The sequence below is a fragment of the Watersipora subatra genome, chromosome 1 (genome assembly GCF_963576615.1).
Source record: "Watersipora subatra chromosome 1, tzWatSuba1.1, whole genome shotgun sequence".
Classification (NCBI taxonomy): Eukaryota; Metazoa; Bryozoa; class Gymnolaemata; order Cheilostomatida; family Watersiporidae; genus Watersipora; species Watersipora subatra.
The window spans coordinates 14,242,253-14,264,004 of record NC_088708.1 but is presented as its reverse complement, the minus strand read 5'-3'; the positions used below and the strand labels follow the sequence as shown (position 1 = coordinate 14,264,004).

Below are 21,752 nucleotides of genomic sequence, written 5' to 3'. Positions count from 1 at the left end.
CTTTTCTTTCTGTTCTCTATGTGAGTATATTTTTATTCGTTCCAACAGCGGATGAAAGTTCAGAATGTTTTTACTTCATACATTTAGGTTTTACTGTATAAAGCAGGCTTTTACTAGTAGGCGTATAGACTATTAGTAAATTCATTGCTGCTCATACAAAATGATTCTATCACCATGACAGTATCCAATCTATAGAACAAGCTAACTGAGTAAGTAATCCAAGTAAGCATGCTGACAGTATGGAATAATTGATATATGAACACAATTAATCTCTGTGGTGACTAAGATTCGGTTTTTACAAATAGAAGAGGCACTAAAAATATTAAGGTAGGAACGATTTGATGAGTTAATTAGTAGATTTTTGTTGCCAAAATGGATGTGCTATTGGGGTTAAAAAGTTGGTAGATATATTTGAAATAAATTTTTAACTGTTTGTTTACTATAACCAAGTGTCAAAAATCGATTTATTCCCTTTTAAAACCCAATTACATGTTTGTACGTGTGTTATTAGGTCCATCTACCGTATTATTCTGTTAACAGGCAAAAGCTGGTTATTTTGGAGTTGTCTAACCAATTAGAAAATAACAAGCGCGACTCGCGAATACACGAATATCTCTTCAGAAATTATACGATTCCATAAAGCTCTGCGTGAGATTTTCGTTGGTTCCGTGCTTTTTTGACAATTCATGCACAGCATTTGTATTCTGGTCCGAGCCAAAACGAAGATGTTCTTTATTCCGTCGTCAATGTTTGGCTGGCTACCCTTTATTGCGGTTAATTATTTTGAGACTGGCGTATATTTAGCTAGATAGCAAGATCAATAGATAAAAAAATGTTTTTGCTTTGAAAAGTTACTGCATTAGCAAATAAGTTAATGCCCAATTTACCATTCTGACGATGCTCCTGATGGAATTGGTAATTGAATTGTATAATTAATGTAAGCGTTTTTGGTCACACCCATTTTGCCATAAGCTAAAACATTATATTCTTACACTCGGGTTATAGCGTTTGTGAAAGACCATTTCAACAAATATTGGTTGGAGGAGAGTAATCTAATCCAGTCCAGGTGAGCTCAGGATCTATTGGTGCATTATGCTGAGCTCAACTCGATTTGGAATTTCGTCAGTGCCCTTGTTGAGCAGGGATTTGCCAACATAGTCATTAAGCTCAAAAACATTACTTTGAAAAGCTAACTCCAGTTTCAATGGTATCTGGCGATATTTTTTCTAACTTTTTTCTAAATGGAATAATACGTTGTTGGCCTATGATACTAATTTTAAGGATTGCTTGTATTATTTATTTCTCATAAAATATGCTTAGCACCTTCTATAGTTTGGCTTTGAAAACAAACCAGCTCGGCCAGCTAGATGGATTTCTTGGTCAGGAGACATTAATATGTCTATTTAATCAAGTTTATAAACCAACACTTTTGGCAACATAAACAGCAGTCATCTCAAGTTAGTGTTGTTTCAGTTTTCAAAGACTTATTAATTCATAATTTCTAAATAAGTGAAGGACTGTGAGACTAAATACTGTAGCATAGCTATTTTAAGCTCTAATTGAGATACAAAACCTATTACCGTACTGTTACTGAAATAGAGGCTGTAGAAAATAAGATGAGTTGGAAGTCTGGAATTGTTTGTCTGTTGCTGAGATAGCTACCTCGCGATTGATGATTTATTGTTATTGAACTCTTCTGCATCAGCATTCTGCATTTTTGATGAGTTTCTGTACAGTTATGGGCAAAAACATTAGCCAACTTCAATGAAGTACATGTAACACAACAGAAGTTGAAAACATATTTGTAGAGGATATATAAGCCAATCAACTCTTCCCAATACCATACCATGCTGTCTCTATAACAGCTTTAGAAGAATTATTTGTCTATGTCACCTTACATCCAATAAACACATTAGCAAAAGCAACACAAGTTACTCCAAGAGCATACAACTTAGTGTGAAATTCGCGTAATATCAATATTCGTAACCTCTATTCAACACGAGCATAATTGAGTTATTTAACTCGCCCTATAGCAATGCAACCTTTGTAACTCATTTTTGTAATACTGATTCATAAGATTTTTAGCTTAAATTCTTGAAGAAAGACGCACACTGGTTGCAAAAGGTTTGCCAACTAATAGTTTTCCTCTCTTGCTTCACCACAGGCTTTGTGAAACTGAACAGGACGATATAAAAACTACCTGAAATGAAGAGTAGGTTAAGGTCTGTTAGATGTATTTGTTGAAGTAAAAGTTTATATTTAATAAAGTAGCTTTCCTTTTTAGTTCTTTGACCTACAGTACAATAAGAAGTCAAATGAACCTTCTAACTTTTAAATTAATTCATATTGTATTAAAAGTAAGTAAAAACATTGATAGACGTTGATAGCCACCATTCTACAAGTATTTGGTCAAATATAAACCAATAGCTCCTTTTCTTGAAGGTTCTGCTACACACAATTAATACTTTCAAGACTGACATCGAAATATTTTGATTGGAGTTGTTCTCTCCAAGTGGCTCACAGTGAAATAATTCAACCTGGGTCATGTTAGTTGTTGGGACTAGTTCTTGACTTCTGATCGGCTAATCTTGCCGATATTCTGACAGCCCTGTGTTTTAGCATTGTGTACAAAAAAATCTTTGAGATTATGGCTTGGAATTTGTTCACATCAAAACACTTAATTGATAAAGAAATAGCTGCAAACATTGATGAGTTGGTAAATGACAGTGATAATGAAGTAGATGTAGATGACTCTGATGACAAGAAAGGTAAAGTTGGAAGTACTCTCAGAATTAGGCACAGTAAATGAAAACCAAGTAGCATGAGTAAGTGAAAGATGTCAGTGCAGTTTCACTTAATTTAGTTTGTCAAGAATTGGCTTGACTCATGAATGATTTAGATAGATAGATTGACTCATTGATAGATTCCTGATGGTTGTAACTCATCTTGTTAGTCCAATCTTTGGTCACACTCACATCTTAATGATTAGTTCCTTTGGCCAAACTATTATTGGATATATAAGTGACTACTAGCTAATAGTAGTAGATTACTAGACTAGTTCTAAAACTGCTTCTATGTAGTATACTGCTGAAAAGTAGGATGTTTTACATTCTACATGCAAATATTTCACAGCACGTGTCTCTGTTGGGGAGAGGAGGGGTGGAGTGTGGAGGATAGGAGGGTGGGGTCTGGGGGATTGAAGGGCTGGGGTGTGGGGGGATATTCTTCTTCTTCCAAACCACCCCTGCTCCAACCGACCGATTACCGAAGCAGGCTATGGGCTATTCTTACATTTATAAAGGATAGCTAGAACCATTACAATTGTATTAGATTACAATAATGAAGCAGAAAGGAGAGTTGATGGTGGATCCAATTCAGATAGTGATATGCCTATAGATGATGATGATGGTGACCATGGACCAGAAATGAGCGATTTTAAAACAGCCCATTATGTGTTGGACTGTTTTTTGCCTTATCATAGGCCCAACGAAAAGTAATAATCTGCTATATCAGAAATAAATAAAAGTAATTAAAAGACAATGAAAGTTTTTAATGCGATAAGATACAATCTGTTTACAAAAATTATTACGTATATTTGGTTTGAAAGGGCATCCTTTGCCTTGAAGTTACATAGATTAGATTCAGCAAAATAAACTCATAAACTCGTGTTTAGTATGATATGAAACTTCATATCTTCAGCTCCACAATGCTGTGGTCATACACAGCTTTACTAGCATTACGGTAGACACATTGTATAAATGGAAAAGCTCAAAAATGGTCAGCCACTGGGGGAGGATTGCACTAAAGCGACCAGACTTGAAAGTTTTAACATCATTGTTCAAAAGCCAGCATTTCTGTTGAAACAGCCCTAGAATTATGTCAAACCGTTCTTTGACAAGTTTGGGAAATTTTTTATGTAATTTAGGGTTAGACAATATCTTTACCGATCTAAATAACTAGGGTCATGTCATGATAATCATGTCAATTGTTTGTTTTTTTTGCTAGTTTTTCGCTTGCGTCAAGAAACAGTTTGAATACTGAAAATCAGTCGACCACCTGCTTCTTTTGACTTTCATTTGTCTGGGTAATGTGTAGAGTCCGTACGATTGTCCGATGAGACGGTGTCTGTCTGAAAAGTGACAACGTTGATCTATAGGTGTATCTTGCAACAGATGATGCGAGCGACCCACCTGTGTAGGTTTTTTATTGTAATTTTCTTTTGTTATCATTACTGCTGCTAACCGTTTGAGGGCAAATTTATTTTTTAAGTTTCCTCCTCCGGGGCAAATTAATCATATTTACACCATTATTCAAAGTCGCAAAGATCTTATTGACTCATCGTCATTAGATTTGTCCGTAAGGTGCTTAAACTAGATCTGAAGATTTGAAAATGTTTAGACTAACTATTAGAATGCTCTTCAGGAGCAGCATACTAACATATCTACTAAAATTTCTGCATAGTCCGTTTTCTAACTCCTAAGTTTTTCAGTTTTTTCTTATAACCTTGAAAGCAAAACTATCGAATTAAATAGTAACTGTATCAGTTTAATATGTTTTACTTAAAGTAGTCTATTGTTCAACTCTCTCTGATACTTCAACATATATGGAAATCTGTCCTAAAAATGCCCTTACCCTATTGACATTGGTGTCACTTTATCCGTAAAATGCAAAATATAGGCGACACGTATGTAGAGGTCACTGCACTTGTCAAAGGTTAATATTATACTATACCCTATTCCATGTATAATCATAATTTACTCTCCCATGTATACTGCATATCCATATTGTGCTATACTGTATTCTAAGAATATGTGGGCGAGATAGTATAGGATGCTTATTGGACAGTACTGTCCTTCACTCAATTTTATATTTCTTTACTTTCTCAATGTCCAGACACGGCCCAGTCTGTATTAGTTAGAACAAACGAGGGTCGACTGTGTGTATAGAGTGAAAGAGTGAGGTTTTTCCAAGTCATCTATTGCATTTTCATCAACTATTAAGCTATTTAGTTAGTCTTTTAAGTGAATTTTTCAAGTATGTTTAAACAGTCAAGAGATTATTTGTAGTAAATTTTAATTACATTTCTAGCAGCTAGGAAAGAAGCTTTTCTGCTCTGAAGTCTTGTTTAACTTACTGTTAAGATCAAATATGTTTTCAACGCGATCATTGCTGTAACATTGTAATGTTACATTTTATTGGCCATCCTAGCCACTAAATACCACTAAATACACGAAAGTTACTGCATAGTAACTTTTATACACACAATTCTAAGCACTAATTGTTATTATTAAGGCAAAAAATACATGTTATTTATTTCATTTTCTCAGTTGGTATTATTTGTATCATTGCCAAATCACTTTTTATTGTAATCATAGCAAAATAGGCTTTATTTAGCCAGTATTTGCTGATTATTTTACATTTAAACACCTTTACAGTTGTTTTATTTTTCCTCTTAATTTATTTTAACTGCACAAAAAACCCTTTTTTATGATATGAAGTTTAAAAGTTACAGTGGTTTGAAAAAGCTTAAAAACCTCTACAGTTGTTTTATTTTTTCTCCTAATGTATTTGACCTGAACAAACCATTTTTCTCATGATATGATGTTTGAAAGTTACAATGGTAACTGTTGGTATATATTTAATAAAAATCAGTTTAGCTGAATGCCGGGCATTCAGTAGTATATATATATATATTAAATTATATTAAAAGATTTGCAATTTGGTAAAATGAACAAATAGTTAATTACATGGCAATATGGCATACGCTAAGGCCTTAGATTCATAGTGGTTGGAAATATTACACTGTTTGAAGAAAGCACGAAAAATGAGAACGCTAGAAAAAACAAGAAATGACAAAGATGGCTTACTAAGACTTGCCTACTACGTAAACAGCGCCGAACCTTTGATAAAATAGCTCACAAGCGTTGCTTAAAACATGTCTGGCAAGCAAGTGTAGAGTAAATATTATCTTTTACTACTCTGTCTGCAAACCTCACCCAAGTTCTTCAAGATTTTGTTTCCTACATGTTTCCAGTTTTTTCTCTGTTTGTTCAACAGCCGCAAGATGAATTCAGTGGCTGAGAAAAGTGAAGTACATGAGTCTCCATCTAGTCCCGAAGTGGTTGGTGGTGGCTCGAGTTACACAGAAGCTAATGTTATCCCGGTTTACTCCGTCTCTGATTCAGACGAAGATAGAATGAACAATCTCGTCAAATCTGTTAACCTTGAACTTAGTCAGAGAGCTCAGAGTTCCCATGAATGCAAATCACCAGACACAGACGTTACCAACGCTGCACCCATTCAAGTTGTTGACCTATCAGAAGAGTTGTCTGTTGAAGAAACACCTGCAGTGCAGATACTGTTCATGAATACAGACATTGGTAGGAAGTACAGACATGATATAGAAGAGTTCTTCCATACACTCATGACAACAGAAGCTCTGAGTAAAGACAAGGAGCCACTGCCAAAAATTCAGACGAGACCTAATTTAAAATCGGCAGATGGCGAGGTGTTGGAAAGCGGTGTGGTACCTGAGGCAACTGTTATAGGAACTGTTTCGGTAATAAAACAATATTTTGCTCTCAATTATTATTTATTCTGACAATTATGTACAAAATGTTGTTAGAATTTACATTAGTCTGCCTTTTAAAGCCTTGGTCGATTTCAGGTTTATAGATCATACATGGTAGACAGGCATGGCTGGCCAATGATAGCTAACATGCTCAATCAGACAGCCGGCATCAGCATACCTGACTACACACAGGACTTCCCGGAAACATATCCTCCTCCTGAGGATGCCAAGATCCTGGAGGAACGACCAATCAAAACATCAAAAAAATGTTTCAACTGTGGAGGTAGGTGAACATTTTCTGGCATATTTCTAAATCTTTACATCCTCTTACTCCGCCTATGAATATTTATTTTATGTCAATTAAAGGTTTCAAGATTTATCAGGGTTTGCGTTCTCATTTTTTACATGACAGTTACAGGTTTCAACTGATTCCAACTTGCATGGTATGAACAAATTGCATACAACCTCTGGCAATTATTTTGAAAGTATCGTTGCTAGCTGCTTTAACAATTCTCCACTTAATATCTGTTCTCTTAGCAGAGAAAGGTACTATAAATGCTACCGTATATGTCAAAACATTTATTTGATTTTATTGGCTAACTGTTGCCCTTTGTTTTGTTTTATGATTCTTGCATGGTATAATTTGAAAAACAATTCTGTTTGGAATGAACTTATTGCCATTTAAGTATTATATATATAATATGTTGTATGCTAATATAATATATTGGTATTATGATATACATGCTAGTAGTAATATAGTATATTATGCTATATATAATATATTATATGTATGTATATATTAACTTATTGCCAATAAAGTACTATATTAAACTATTACCAATAAAGTAATATACCGTAAAGCCTCTAATTGAACACCACCTATATTTGAATGCCACCTCCATTTGACCGCCACTGACATTACTTAAACCATAACTGTCACGAACAACTTTTATCGTATTTACTAGGTAAATCAGACACGCTGATTCCGATTTTGTGCTCAAAATAAAGATTAGTCCACTAACCTTCAAAGTCATTTAGGCTTTTTTAAAGCGTTTCAATATCCGTTTCGAAAACAACACAATCGGCATTACAAGCTCCGCCCATAAATATGTGACGAAACCTAGCTTTTTCAGGAACGGAAGTTAGGAATGTTTAGTCCGATTTAGAATAATAGAGATGGGTGTCTTAAAACCCAATATTTTCTAAATCCGGCCTGTAAAATAAGTTCAATTTTTTATGAAAGGTATATAAACTATTTAAAATTGCTCGTAGCTTGTTACATGACGTTTAAATAGGCTGAACGCCGAGAAAAATGAGCTCAAAAAGCGCGGTTTTATCACAAGCTAGCGTTGTTATCACGCTTTTTTAAATATGCAATGCTAAATAGCTTATCTACCTTTCAGAAAAGACTGATATTATTTTTAACGCTGAATTTAGATATTAATGGATTTTAAAACATCCATCTATATTATTCTAAATCGGTATAAACATCCCTACGTAACTTCTGTTCCTAAAAAGCTAGGTTACGTCACGTATTTATGGGCGGAGCTTGTTATGCCGATCGTGTTGTTTTCGAGACCGATATTAAAACGCTGTAAAAAAGCCTTCATTACTCTGAAAGTTAGTGGACTAATCTTTATTTTGAGTACAAAATCGGAATCAGCGTGTCTGATTTACCTAGTGAATACGATAAAAGTTGTTCGTGACAGTTATGGTTTAATCTTTACGAGCCCATAATACCAACTGACCAGTAGAAAAGCGTCCACAAAATAATGAATCATTTGTATCAATATCAATTAATTCTCTCGTTGTCCAATTCAAAAGATTTTCGTTTTGTCGTTAGAACTTTGAAAACAACACTATAGCAATAACAGTCTCAGGCTAGTAGTAGCTCTCTGTTTAACGCGGTCTTTCTACTTCGAAGTAGCCTACATATATTGAAAACGGCTTAAATTTACGATGGTAGATGAACTTTCAGAGCAGCGCTAAAGAAATAATTACTGTCTCAGGCTAATACTAGTTCCTTGTTCGACGCGGTCCTGATACATTGAAGTACATGTACATATAGGAAAAACGGTTTAAATTTACGATGGTAGATGGAACTTTGAAAGAAATGCCATAGAAATAATTATTAACTGTCTCAGACTAATAGCAGTTCCTTGTTTAACGGGTCCTAATACTTCGAAGGACTTGCATATAAAAACCAGTTCACAAGTTTTGGATCGAAGGTTACGTATACCGAACATATTTTTATTGAGCTAAATGCGGCGCATACAAGTTTTGCTCTGCCGAAAATTGTTTGGACGCTAATATCGACTAGTTCAACAGTGCAGAAGAAGAGTTGAGGCCAGAAGATATTGTGGAATGGATTGGACCACTAGAAAATGTTCTTTCCATCGAAAGCAACAATCAGAAGGCAGCTATTCGAGCAAATGGTGGAAATATTTTTGTTTTAAAACGTTAATTCTGTTTCCGCATGTAATATAAAGTATGATTCGTTTATGTCACTTGTTCATGAATATATATTTTTATCATTTGATAGATTGTTATATTGCAGACGTATAAATACTCTTATAAATATGTATGCAGATTTATAGCGTGTTATTTAATAGCATCCTGCGACTATCTTAATATCGCTTACAATGAATCGATGTTCATAACTCCACTTCTATTGCACATAAAATGCTAGTTTTGGCTGTAAACTGTAGCAAACATATCGGTGACTGCAATGAGCCTTTATTCAACAATGTTAAATATAGGTATAAAATGAAAATGTCTTCGAATTTAGAATGAAATAAAAATTGAAAGTTCCAACAAATTGCAAAGAAGGACATAGGCCATAATATCATCACCGGTCAATTGCAAGCAATAGATATCAACTGGTAGAGATATTTTTTGGTTTTTCGATGCACATTTATTAAGAGATATTTGACAAGTTGGAGGTAAGTTAGTAGATTTATTGCATCCAGAAAGTTTAATGTCGCTCCACCGAAAAAGAGAGCAGAATATAGGCGACATTCGCTTTGACCGTAGTAGGGCTAAATTTATCTTCCGAAATTTCTGACGAGCCATTTGAAAAATAAACTGCCAGCCTCTATTTGAATGCTGCCTCCAATTGACCGCCACTATTATAGAGAAAGGGTTGAAAAATAGAGTGCCATGGCATTCAATTAGAGGTTTTACGGTATACAATATATTTTATGCTAATATAATATATTAGCAATATAATATATTGCTCATATAATTTATTATGTTATATATATTTTTTTTATGTTTTATATATATTATAAATGTATATTTCATAATGTATCGTATACTATAATATATATTATATTATCTATTATATTATAATATATATTATAATATATATATTAAAATATATGTTTTATATATATATCAAGTGATATATAGATATATATATATATATATATATCGACAGAAGCAAACACAGACTGTAATAACAGTTGAGAGAAGAGTTATGCACTGGTTGAACACGTTTCAGGTGATGGTCATGAAATGAAACAATGCCCAAAGCCGTTTGACAAACGGACATTTAATAAAAATCGAGCAAAGTTCCGGGCTACAGGTCTGCAGTATGGTCGCTACCATAAAGAGGAGAAGAATAAGAAGTTCAGGCCTGGCGAGTTAACATCAGCTTTAAGGACGTCACTCGGTTAGTAGGCAATATCACAGAACCTCTGAATGGTCAACTCTTTGTCTTGAATTAAAACGGTTATCTTCAATGTTACCGTATTATTATAAATTTTATGAGCTTACCTAGTGACGATAACTTATGCTTATATTAATAACTAAATCAAACAAATAAGTTTGCCGTAGTTTAATCTACCTTGCAAAAAAATATGAAAACTTTCAGCTTCACTTGGAAACTAAATTATTTTTTGCATGTTATGACGGCAGAGTTAAAACAGTACAAAATATCAATATGATTTTAGTTCTATTGCTATTGCTCACTAGCTACTTCATTTTGATTTCTGAAGATAAATGAGGGGTTTTAACTGGGTTGATATTATAGACTCGAGTTGAACTCAAGGTGATAAATCAGGGGTTTTTAACTGGGTCGATATTATAGGCTCAAGTTGAACTCAAGGTGATAAATCAGGGGTTTTAACTGGGTCAATATTATAGACTCGAGTTGACCTCAAGATGATAAATCAGGGGTTTTAACCAGAGCTGCTCTCAAATCATGGTGATTTGAAGCAAATCATTTTGTACTGATTTGATACAAATGATGATTTGATTCGATTTGAAAAGTTTTGGAAGTAACTTGACTTGATTTGAAGTTTCGGGCTGATTTGAAGACTTGATTTGAAAAATAATTCAAATCACATCGCTATTGATAGCCTTGTCTTTTGTAACCGATCAAAACATTTTTACGACATTTGCGAAGTTAGCCCAAACATTGGCAAGAAATGGGCACCATTGGTTCCGGGGCTAAGCAACCGCGTGTGTGTGTCCCTCTACAGAAAAAAGAAAAGGACCGCGTGTCGTGTGTGTAAAAGAAATCAACATGAGCAGCTCTGATAAGTTGTGGAAAAGGCATGTTTGTAGTTGTGGTGCTGGCATTGAATGCTTTGATGTCAATTATTTGATTCCTAGTAATTGGTTGTGACTATCCCACTCTAACCTCACAATCACTAGTCAAAATAAAAATTACTTGTGCCGTGCCTACGGCATGAATGATTGAATATAGTATTATAATATATAATATTCTATACAATACTATTCCATGCCGCCGACACATTCAATATTCACAAAAATGACAATGTTCATGAATATAAATATGCATTATATTATAATTGGGTGGGATTTAATTAATAAAATAAATTAAAATTTTATTTGTTATATCAAATTCATTAGAATAATATTAAATAACATTTTGATTTAATTTATTATTTTAAATTATAAACAAATAGCATAACAATAATATTCTATCTAAGTAAGTATAATAAATGTAATATTTATATATCATACATAGTTTTAACATTACCATTTATCTATACATTATTATATAATTAATTATATTATATGTATAATAATATAATTAATAATATTTTATACACAGTCACTTACTTACTAAGTGAAGTATAATACTTAAAACGGGATTTCGATTAAAAAGGACGATGTACAGAAAGAGGAAGTCACATGCACTCAGCAAATACAAACATGTGTTAATGAAGATATGTTCGCTGATTTTTTGAATAGAGTACCTTTAGCTAGTACAAGTAACCTGGATTCAGTACATCAGGAGATTGAAAAGTATATGGCGAAAAGCAGATCTTCTTGTAACACTCTAAGCTATTGGCAAGGTGAGACACAGTTACTGAGGCTTAGCAAGCTGGCGCTGAAGGTCCTTTCAGTACCAGCTTCATCAGCTCCCATAGAACGGGTTTTTAGTAAAAGTGGCTTCATCATGAGGCCACACAGGAGCTCCTTGACATCTGAAAACTTGCGCAAGCTAGTTTTTCTAAAATGCAACAAGTGTATTTAAGTAAATGTGTTAATATTATGTAACTGTTGATTATAGGCTCAATGCTTAGTTTCGTTTCCTTCAAGTTCAAGCCTCAGTAACTGAGTTTCACTTGCCAACATTTTCAGGTTTTATCTTATATTTGTATCTTGTATTTTGTAACTTTAAACAAGTATCTAAAGTTGTTTTTTTTACATTTGTACATTCTTGCTTAAAAGCTTCAATAAAAGCAGTCACAGCCATGACCATAAACTGTTACATAACCCTCCACTCATTCATTGATGTATCCAGCCAATGGTATGATGTGCTTTGCCATGATGTTTTAATATACCTCGTAGAACAAAGAAAAAAACCTTATCTAGTGATGATTTTAGCATACATAATACATATAGTGGTACAGAGATACAGCTATACTATTCCTATCCATAGAACCCAAAACGGACAGGGGGCAAACCCCCTACCCTTTCCCCCTGGTTCAGGTCCTATGGATAGGAGGAGTACAGGCTATGCCGCTACAGCTACACTGTAGGTTGATCATACTATGCAATAATCGAGCAAACAATTTGAAAGAGTATTTCAAATCATTCTCAAATAATTCAGGATTTGAATTCGTTATTGGTCTGATTCGATTTGATTTGCTTTTCTTCGAATCTGTTGACAAGGGTAGGGGATTTGATTTGATTTGTAGTTTGCTGGATATAATTTGATTTGAGTCATAAAAAAGTCATTTGAAAGCAGCTCTGGTTTTAACTGGGTCGATATTATAGACTCGAGCTGTACACAAGGTGATAAATTAGGAGTTTTAATTTGGTCGATATTGTAAACTCGACTTGAACTCGAGGTGAATTTTATAAAATAATTTTAGACTATGTTGCTGTCAATGTGTTACTTTCCTCCTGTTTTCTATCCTTCCAGAATACATAACAGCAAAACCTAATAATTATATTTATTTCAGCATCATACGTAAGGCTGTAACAAGAGGAAGTGTATAACTGTATTCAGTTCTATATCAAGGTCACTTTCATAAGAATATTTAGCCTCCCTTCTGGAATTAGCTTTAAATTGAAGGCTGGTGTTAGATTGCTTCTGTCTCTCCATTTTCACATTATTAAGGGAGATGGTGACCTGAGAATTTCAACAACTTCATACAGTATTACGGTATTGCCTTCATCATGGTTGCAGTTTGGCCAAAACCAATTTAGATGTTTCTCCTTTTTGCGCAATTGGATGCAGAGATGAATACACGTCCAAATTGCTGAAAGTGCGATACTTCATTTATATATACATGCAGAAATCTCGAAGTTTGTCTGTCCAGCTATAGCTATTAAATTTTTAGAATTGAAATTTCGCATTTTCTGGACTTGAACTCACGCAGATGATAACTGCAAGTTGCAAATCCAAATCTCTAACCACGGGACTACTAAGGCTCTTACGATTCATAGCTCTTACTATATAATGTATACACCTTTTTACCGTTTTCACACCCAAAACGACGTATTAATTGAAACTCTATTAACTCTATGAAACGTGATGCTTTTTCGTGTTTTCTTGAATTTCTATTTCTGGTTTTTCGTAGGGTTCAATTGCTAAATCGCGGTCAAGGCCAATGCTTTTCGTGTGGATGATTGTATTATCTCGAGTAGGAATAGCCTTTACATTCTCTCCGTTCGGTCATACAAAGACAGTCCGCTATCTCATTTTTACATTTGCACTAGACTCAAGAGCTACCAGTATGGTTGTATTCAAAGTTTTGATGGATAGCTTTTTCTGCAACAGTAACCTTTTTTATACACACACTTTTCCAAGCACAAGTTGTTATTGTTAATTCAACATGTTCAGGATTTTTATTTTGTTTTCTCAGTCCATATTATCTGTAGCATTTTAAATAATCTTTTATTGTAATCATAGCAAAACAGACTCACTTTAGCTATTACTTGTTAGTTATTTGACATTTACATTTAAACACTTTTATAGTCGTTTTATTTCGTTAATTAATTTATTTGACCTACACAAAACATTTACCTTGTGATATGAAGTTTGATTGTTACAGTTATTTGACAAAGTTTGAAAATCTTTACATTTGTTATATTTTTTCTCCCAATTTATTTAAACTGCACAAAACACTTCTCATGATATGTAGTTTTAAAGTTAGAATAGTAATTGTTGTTATATGTTGAATAAAAATAAATTTTCGGTGCAAAGACTTTTATTTCCCGGACAACGCCAGACATTCAACTAGTTTGTGTATATAGCAAAAATATATAGAGTGCAGCTACAAATGTGAAATTGCTTGTTCTGTTTCCTATTATTAAAAAAGGTTTGATAAAAAAGGAACTTGAACTAATATTAAACTTTGCTCCCTCTCATCTTTAGCAGAAGTGGTTTGATATTCATATTGATATGCCATGACCGGAACTTGACTGGAACAGGGCTTGAATTCCTTAGCAATACACACTGAAGAATTATTTAAAATGATCACTCATACATAACTAGCTTCGTGATAAGATTTGGCTGTTTTAAACAAAGTTCTTTAAAGCCCGAGCAACAGGAAATGACACCGTAATATTGCACTGCCCGGAGCATTGAAATTTTTGGTTAATCGAATAGGACCAAACTACATAAACTATACCGACAAGACAGTGTTTGTTGTTCGTGTTGAGAAGCAGGCGTGATGAGCGGTTATAACTACTTGTGATTAAAGTAAAGTTGTCAGCCCCTTAACAGTTGTCATAATATACATTAACTCTGCTGCTGTCAAAAATAAATTGTGCTATTTGGTGCAAAAAAAAATGAATTCTGTAATTGTCATTTGTTCAATTCAACTTATGTTACACATTTTTATATTTGTGAGAAAAGATTAAGTTTTTTTCGATATTTGTTTACCAAAGTCAGTCAGGTTTAGTTTTACATTCATCTTTTTGCCTGTGTATTATTACTGGGGAGCAGCGTATGACAGCGTTAAGAATACTGTATTATCACTGGGGAGCAGCGTATGACAGCGTTAAGAATACTGTTTTGTTACACTTGTGCATATTACATTGTATTATATTAATAATTGTTATTGTCATTGTAACGCTTCGCTTTAAGCGTTTCCTCATTTATGGCTATAACATGACAAACCCAGGCTAGCAGATCCTACCAACTTTTATCCAAGGCAGTTTTGTGTCAGTAGCGTTGCCATTCCTTATTTGTAAATACAATAGATTTGTTTGTAATAACACCGTTACTTTTATTATAATTCAAAGAAATCTATTTTAGTCATGTTTGCAAGTACGAAGGCTATATAAGGAGAGTTTGTTGCAATTTGTCCTTGACCTGATGATGGTGTAATTCTTTTTTTAGGCTTAGCTGATAATGATTTGCCTCAGCACATTTACCGCATGAGGCAGCTGGGTTACCCACCCGGCTGGCTGCTTTATGCTGAGGCTACCAACTCGGGATTGGCCATGTTTGATAAGATTGGCAAAGAGGTTGATTTAGATGGAGACATAATGGAAGACGGGGAAGTACCTGCCCATAGGATCAGGGATGAGGAGAACTGTGAGTCCAAACAGTAACAACAATTCTCATTCTATTGTTGTTTATGTTTGCAACTTTATATAAAACAAGAATATTTTGCCTATTCCCTTATATTCCTTACCTTATTAGTCTATCCATCAATATATGGCTTACCTCATTAGTTAATTCATCAATATATGACTTACCTCATTAGTCAATCCATCAATATATGACTTACCTCATTAGTCCATCCATCAATACATGACTTACCTCATTAGTTAATCCATCAATATATGACTTACCTCATTAGTTAATCCATCAATACATGACTTACCTCATTAGTTAATCCATCAATATATGACTTACTTCATTAGTCCATCCATCAATATATGACTTCACTGATTATTCAATCCTAATGATGCAGTTATTGCATGATCTGTTTTAGTAAAATACAATTCAGACGACTTGATAACCTACCCAGGATTCAATGCAGTCTGTCCTGAGGGAGTAATTGATGTAAGTAATCCCCTAATATGGCTGGTTATGTTGCTGTGTTCTCGTTGAACTGTCTAGCAATACTAGCTATGAACAAGCATGCATTTTAACTTGTCATTCAATGAGGTGGGTGAGGTGACAGATTAGGTTGGTATGTGAGGTGGGAGGTTAGGTTGGTATGTGAGGTGGGAGGTTAGGTGGGTGAGGTGAAGCAACTGGTCAAAGCTTTGGTTGCATAATATGCTCCCAAATATTGCCTTTCACTTGAGAGCAACTTTGTATGTTTTGCTGTCGCTAAGTTAGTATTTGGGATTTGACAGAATTGGCCAAAGTTCTGTTTTTAATACATGAAAATAGTTTCAATTTTAGTGTTTCACAGATCACATAAATAAAGGCATGCATGCGATCACATAGATAAAGGCATGTATGTGATCATATAACTTTTTTGACATTTCGAATGTGGAGTTTATCTGTTTCTAATAGTGGTAGGGATTCACTCATGTAGATCGCAACTGCAAGTTTCACAAATTAACAAATGCAAACATTCTCCAATTTATGCTGAGGTTTTCGTGCTTTACAGAATGCTGTCTCGCGCCGAGACTATCCCTCTATGAGGTCTGAGCATAACCTTGAGCACATGTCCTCTAATATCAACGTTATTCATGACGAAAATGATGACAAATCACTAAAGAGAACTCGTTATGACTCGACTTCGCACGACCCTAAACGCAGAAAGTCTAACCATGTAGACATGGATTTGTCAGACGGGGAGGATGATGGTATCATAGAGATTCCATCTAAGCCAACCATTGATGTCGATGAAGCCTCGGATGATGACATTCGTGAGGTAACTCTAGAAAATACACTCACCGATTTAAGGCTAGAATGGTTTGTAGCTATATGTAGGGCATTATTGAAGCTTGTGAAAGGTGCCATTTGCGTATTTACTAATCGATAACCATTCTTGTTTGATTTTTACCTTCATCATTTCCTTCATGAGTTAGCTCAGGCTACTCCAATGTATCAGGTACAAACACCTTTTAGCTTTTAACTAATATCATTTTGTTGTATATTCCACCGTTGGGTTGACCCGAGTTGTCAACAGCCAGCTAAATTTGCAATTTGCACGACCTCTTCTGGTGAAAAGAAAATCTGTCTAAAACCTGCATGGCTTATGCTGGCAGATTACAAGATTGGATAGATGAAGATTACAAGATCGGTAGTAAAAATACTCAAAGTTAAGAAGTAGTTAGATGTGAATCAAATTTACTAAAATTAAATACAAATATCAGCTGTTCTTTAAATATTCGATCACAACGACAAGGCCGTCAATAATATTCATATTGGCAGGTAGTTTGTGTCTTCTAAAACTTTTCGTATTCGTCAAGGACAGAATCGTTCATGATTTCATCTGACTCGTTGGCATTTCCCATAGCACCCATAAATAGATCAGCTGTATGTTGGCACTTCCCCAATACCGTATGTCCTCATGCTCAAGCCGCGCGGTTTGTGGTCACAAACGGGCGACTCACGAAGGAAAAAATAATCCTCCAACAAGCCGTCTGTGGTATCTAGCCGTCCTTACCAACAAGCCGCATATGCCCACAGATCGCTGCGAACGATTGAGGTTTTGCCGTCCTTGACCCCTTCAGGAGCGAGAGTGTTGAGACGGATTTCGCTATACCCCTTCCTCTTTGAATAAGAAAAACTGTTTTGCACTCAGTTTGGTCCATAGTTTCATCTTCGATGTCAGCAGGTATTAACACGCTCCCAACCACTTGTCCCTCACTCGTGTGTCATGAATTCATCTCGACTTAGAGCGATAAATTCTTCTTTAGTCTAGAGTATTCCATAAACATGACCTTGAAAATAAACGAGTAGGTCGCCAAAACCCCCGTACATAAAAGTGTACCATGAATACGATACTATGGTTATAGCGGGGGAGCTGAGCAGAGACCACATTTATTGCGAAGCCGCCCTGAGCCCCTCGTAAGTTTTAAAAGAATGGCCTCTTAAAAGAAAGCCGCGGTCTATGACCTTGAACCAGAGGCTGCACCCAACAACAAGCCATGCGGCTTGAGCATAAGAACTTTTGGTAGTTGGTTAGGCATCTTTTTTGTTCTTGTGCAAGACCGTTCCTGCTTTCTATTCATATAGATTCAGAACTCAGCATGATTGAATCATGGATATTCGATGTGTTTAATCGATTCAAAATTGGTACTGAATTCATGGCCATGGATTTAAAATTTGGGTGAAGTGTCAGAGAAAGAGAGAGAGAAAAAGTGACCATCGTTTACTTCTGGTACTCATCTTTGGTTCATACCTGCAATCGTTGTTTCCTTTTTGATTTTTGCAAGACGAGCGCAAGGTTGCTACATCAGCTTTTTCCAAATGCTGATGTAAACGCATTTAATGCAAAATCGAGAGAGCTGGAAGAAGTTGTGGCATTCTACATTTTTCGCTGGTCCATAGGAGGCTCAACATCATGATTACAAAAATTTTAGTTATTTTATCAAGCAAAGTAAAAAAATGCCTAAAAAGTGCACTCAGGCCTATCCAAAATATGGTAGGTGAGTCTGTTTGGCAGCTTTTTAGGATTGGGACCTTAGGCCAACAGATTGATGAATGGCACAACGAACCTGCATCATTTTCTGATGCATGATGCCCAATTCAGCATAAGTTTCGAGAATTTCTACACAAATTTTTTTACAATGGTGTGAAGACGACAACACACGCATGCTTACTTTTTTGCCATTTCTGAAATCAGTCTTCGTATTGGCTGTTGAATCTGTTACATATAGCCATGGCAAGTGATTGCATCTGTACTATCTAGAAACTGCATCTTCTATTAATAATAATGCATGTGCCAGTGAGACTCATGAAAGTGGCTAAAAGGGAGCAATGCATGCTTTAGCTAATAATCAACAATAGAAAAACAGGCACGTTTATATAAAGCTGCCTGACAACTCCATCTGACTGAATATCCGGTGACCCTCCCTTGTCCATTATTGAAGCCTTATAGCGCTCAACCAAATTAAATACCTGATTACGAACAGGGTTCCTTGATGGCTACATTTCTACGAGATCCATATTGCTACCATCGTTAACTCTTTAACTCAAGTTCGACTGAATTAGCCAAGTTTCTAGAAGTCTGATTCTCACTATCTCGCTGTATGTCAGTGTTAATCACACAATACTTGGGTGATCGTCTGTTGTAGCAATGTTCACATTACCACAAGGCTATTCGCGTTTACATCAACAAAATGTCCTCATCATACAACAACAACTTACCATCGTATGATTCATTGATTAGTTTAAAATTTTTTATGAAATACCTATATTCGTATATTTTGTCGCTAGAGCGGCACAGATTGCAGTTAACTCTTTCTTCGCAAACCTCATTATCTTTCCTTAATGGAGAGAATTTTTGCCATATTTATCCTTTACCAACATCCGTGGATGAAACCAATTGAGTATCACCATTTTACATTTTCCTGACAACCTGACAATTCCACCTGACATGATGGGCATTAATGACAAGAAATTGAAATTCGGGCCAATGCCAGCATATAAAAATGGTACTAAACATGGTTTCTGAAATCTTGATGAAGCTCACAAATTTTTGTTCTAATTTTTGTTTTCGGCTGGCCAATCAAAAAATAAATAAACTGCACAGGCCTGGTCTTGTTGACCTGCTGTTGAGTTGACATGCTGTTGAGTTGACCTGCTGTTGAGTTGACTTGATCTGCTGTGGAGTTCACCTGCTGTTGATTTCACCTGCTGTTGAGTTGACTTGCTGTTGAGTTCACCTGCTGTTAAGTTTACCTGCTGTTGTGTTTACCTGCTGTTGAGTTGACATGCTGCTGAGTTGACTTGTTGAGTTGATTTGCTGTTGAGTTGAATTGCTGGTGAGTTGACTTGCTGTTGAGTTGAATTGCTGTTGAGTTGGCTTGCTGTTGAGTTGAATTGCTGGTGAGTCGACTTGCTGTTGAGTTGAATTGCTGTTGAGTTGGCTTGCTGTTGAGTTGACTTGCTGTTGAGTTGACTTGCTGTTGAGTTGACCTGCTGCTGAGTTCACCTCGTTTTATTTAATTAAAAACATCAGTGCTGCTCTGTAACGGTGTACATTTCATCCGAACAGTATGAATCTACAGTTTTAGTGAGTTTGCAGCATCACTAGCAAATCAGTTGGTCTGTTACGCTTTGACAAAAATGAAGATATAAACTATTTTGCTCATCACCGATTTTGGTACAATTTTCATAGCCTAGGTAGGCTTCATCTTCAATTCTTTTGCTAGTTGTTAATCATTGACAGCATTAATAAGTATTTGATGAGATTTGATTTCATCTGTTTATCAAAGTGTTAATTGCCAATATTGAAATAACCGCCGTTATTATTTAAACAGTAACCCGCTAATCAACAGTTAAACTCAGGTTGCCTTTCAGACTGAAGGCTAAATTATTATTTATGAGAGCACTACTCCAGATTTCTTAAATTTTCAGCATATAATGAAAGTTTTAGTTGCTATTTCGTTTTTTCGTTGCATTGTTGGCTTTTCAAAGTAAAACCTTTTTTAATCATGTATCTTCAAGCTAGTGAACTGACATCTACCCTGTGTAGTACATTTAGTGATTTTCTGATTTGCAATTATTGAAGCACCAGACATAGCATCTTAGCAAGTATATAAATAATAATGTTTCCATATATTGCTTCCATACAGTTCCAAGTCATCGATGAGCTGCCAGCGGGAGGGGATGATGGTGTAAGTGTCACCAATATAAATGCAACACTGACAGCCCTTGAGGAGCACAAACAGAAGTTGCTCGCTGAGTTGAGTGAGATGTCATCAAGCACACCTGTCCAAGCTGGTACAAGTGCATCATATGATGCTATGACCAAGCCTCCGCTTCTAGAACTGGAAGATGAAGAAAATGAAGAAACGCAGAATATTTCGCAGCCGTCTTACCAGTCCATGTCTTACCTCGTCAGCACGCCTGTCTTGCAGCACTCCGGCATTGACAAACTGCCAGCGTATGAAAAGTTCTCTGACGGTATCACGGAACATTTATTCTTTGAGAATTTACCGAATTCAACAGGAGTCTATGAAAAGATGTCTGGAATCCTCAAAGGTGTCAAACAGGAGATGGCTGTCATTCGTCCTAAGAGAAATTCCAAGAAATAGTGTAACTGGTTGCTGACTTTTATATTCCATCCTATTGTACATAATTTAGTACGGAAGCTATATGCATTCTATTGCATATTGCTTGTATTATAGTTTCTTCAGCGTCCTTTTATTAGGCATTGCATGACAAGATGTTCGCCTACACAAGAAGTCCTCTCACACAAGCTACAAGACGTCCCCTCACATAAGCGATAAGATGTTCTCTGACACAAGATACAAGGTGATCCAAAAGAATTATAATGCTGAAAGTTTTATTTTTAATTAGATAAATTAAATATAACAAAACTTTGCAGTCCAACTAGTTTCATTCCACGCTCTTATTTGAACTTCTTTTCTTCTGCTGCCTGTCAGCATTGTAAGCATGTGACATGCTACATCCTACAGAGTGTGTGAGCTGCTCAAATTAATGAGGTTATTCTAAGTGGCTGGAATGTGCATATAGGTTTCATCCTAGCCTGAATAACTAGTTTTTTGGGAGTGACCAGAAATTCTTAGTTGTATTCGGTAAATACCGTAA

General features: G+C 35.4%; 1 protein-coding gene across 1 annotated transcript; it reads left to right on the top strand.

Moving 5' to 3' along the window:
- The first annotated feature begins 733 nt into the window (after window positions 1–733).
- On the top strand, window positions 734–21,520 carry LOC137404817 (zinc finger CCHC domain-containing protein 8-like). The gene is made up of 8 exons (XM_068091050.1): window positions 734–1,066; window positions 6,058–6,559; window positions 6,668–6,854; window positions 10,074–10,244; window positions 15,402–15,599; window positions 16,003–16,073; window positions 16,633–16,899; window positions 20,774–21,520. The coding sequence occupies exons 2-8, from the start codon at window positions 6,065–6,067 to the stop codon at window positions 21,233–21,235; spliced, it is 1,851 nt and encodes a 616-aa protein (XP_067947151.1). The 5' UTR covers window positions 734–1,066; window positions 6,058–6,064; the 3' UTR covers window positions 21,236–21,520.
- Window positions 21,521–21,752: the final 232 nt, after the last annotated feature.

Bases quoted from the DNA above. Each gene is read 5' to 3' on its own strand.
- LOC137404817 (XM_068091050.1), top strand. From the start codon at position 6,065: ATGAATTCAGTGGCTGAGAAAAGTGAAGTACATGAGTCTCCATCTAGT. The intron at 10,245-15,401 runs GTTAGTAGGCAA...TTCTTTTTTTAG, and splicing joins AGCTTTAAGGACGTCACTCG to GCTTAGCTGATAATGATTTG. The intron at 15,600-16,002 runs GTGAGTCCAAAC...GATCTGTTTTAG, and splicing joins GATCAGGGATGAGGAGAACT to TAAAATACAATTCAGACGAC.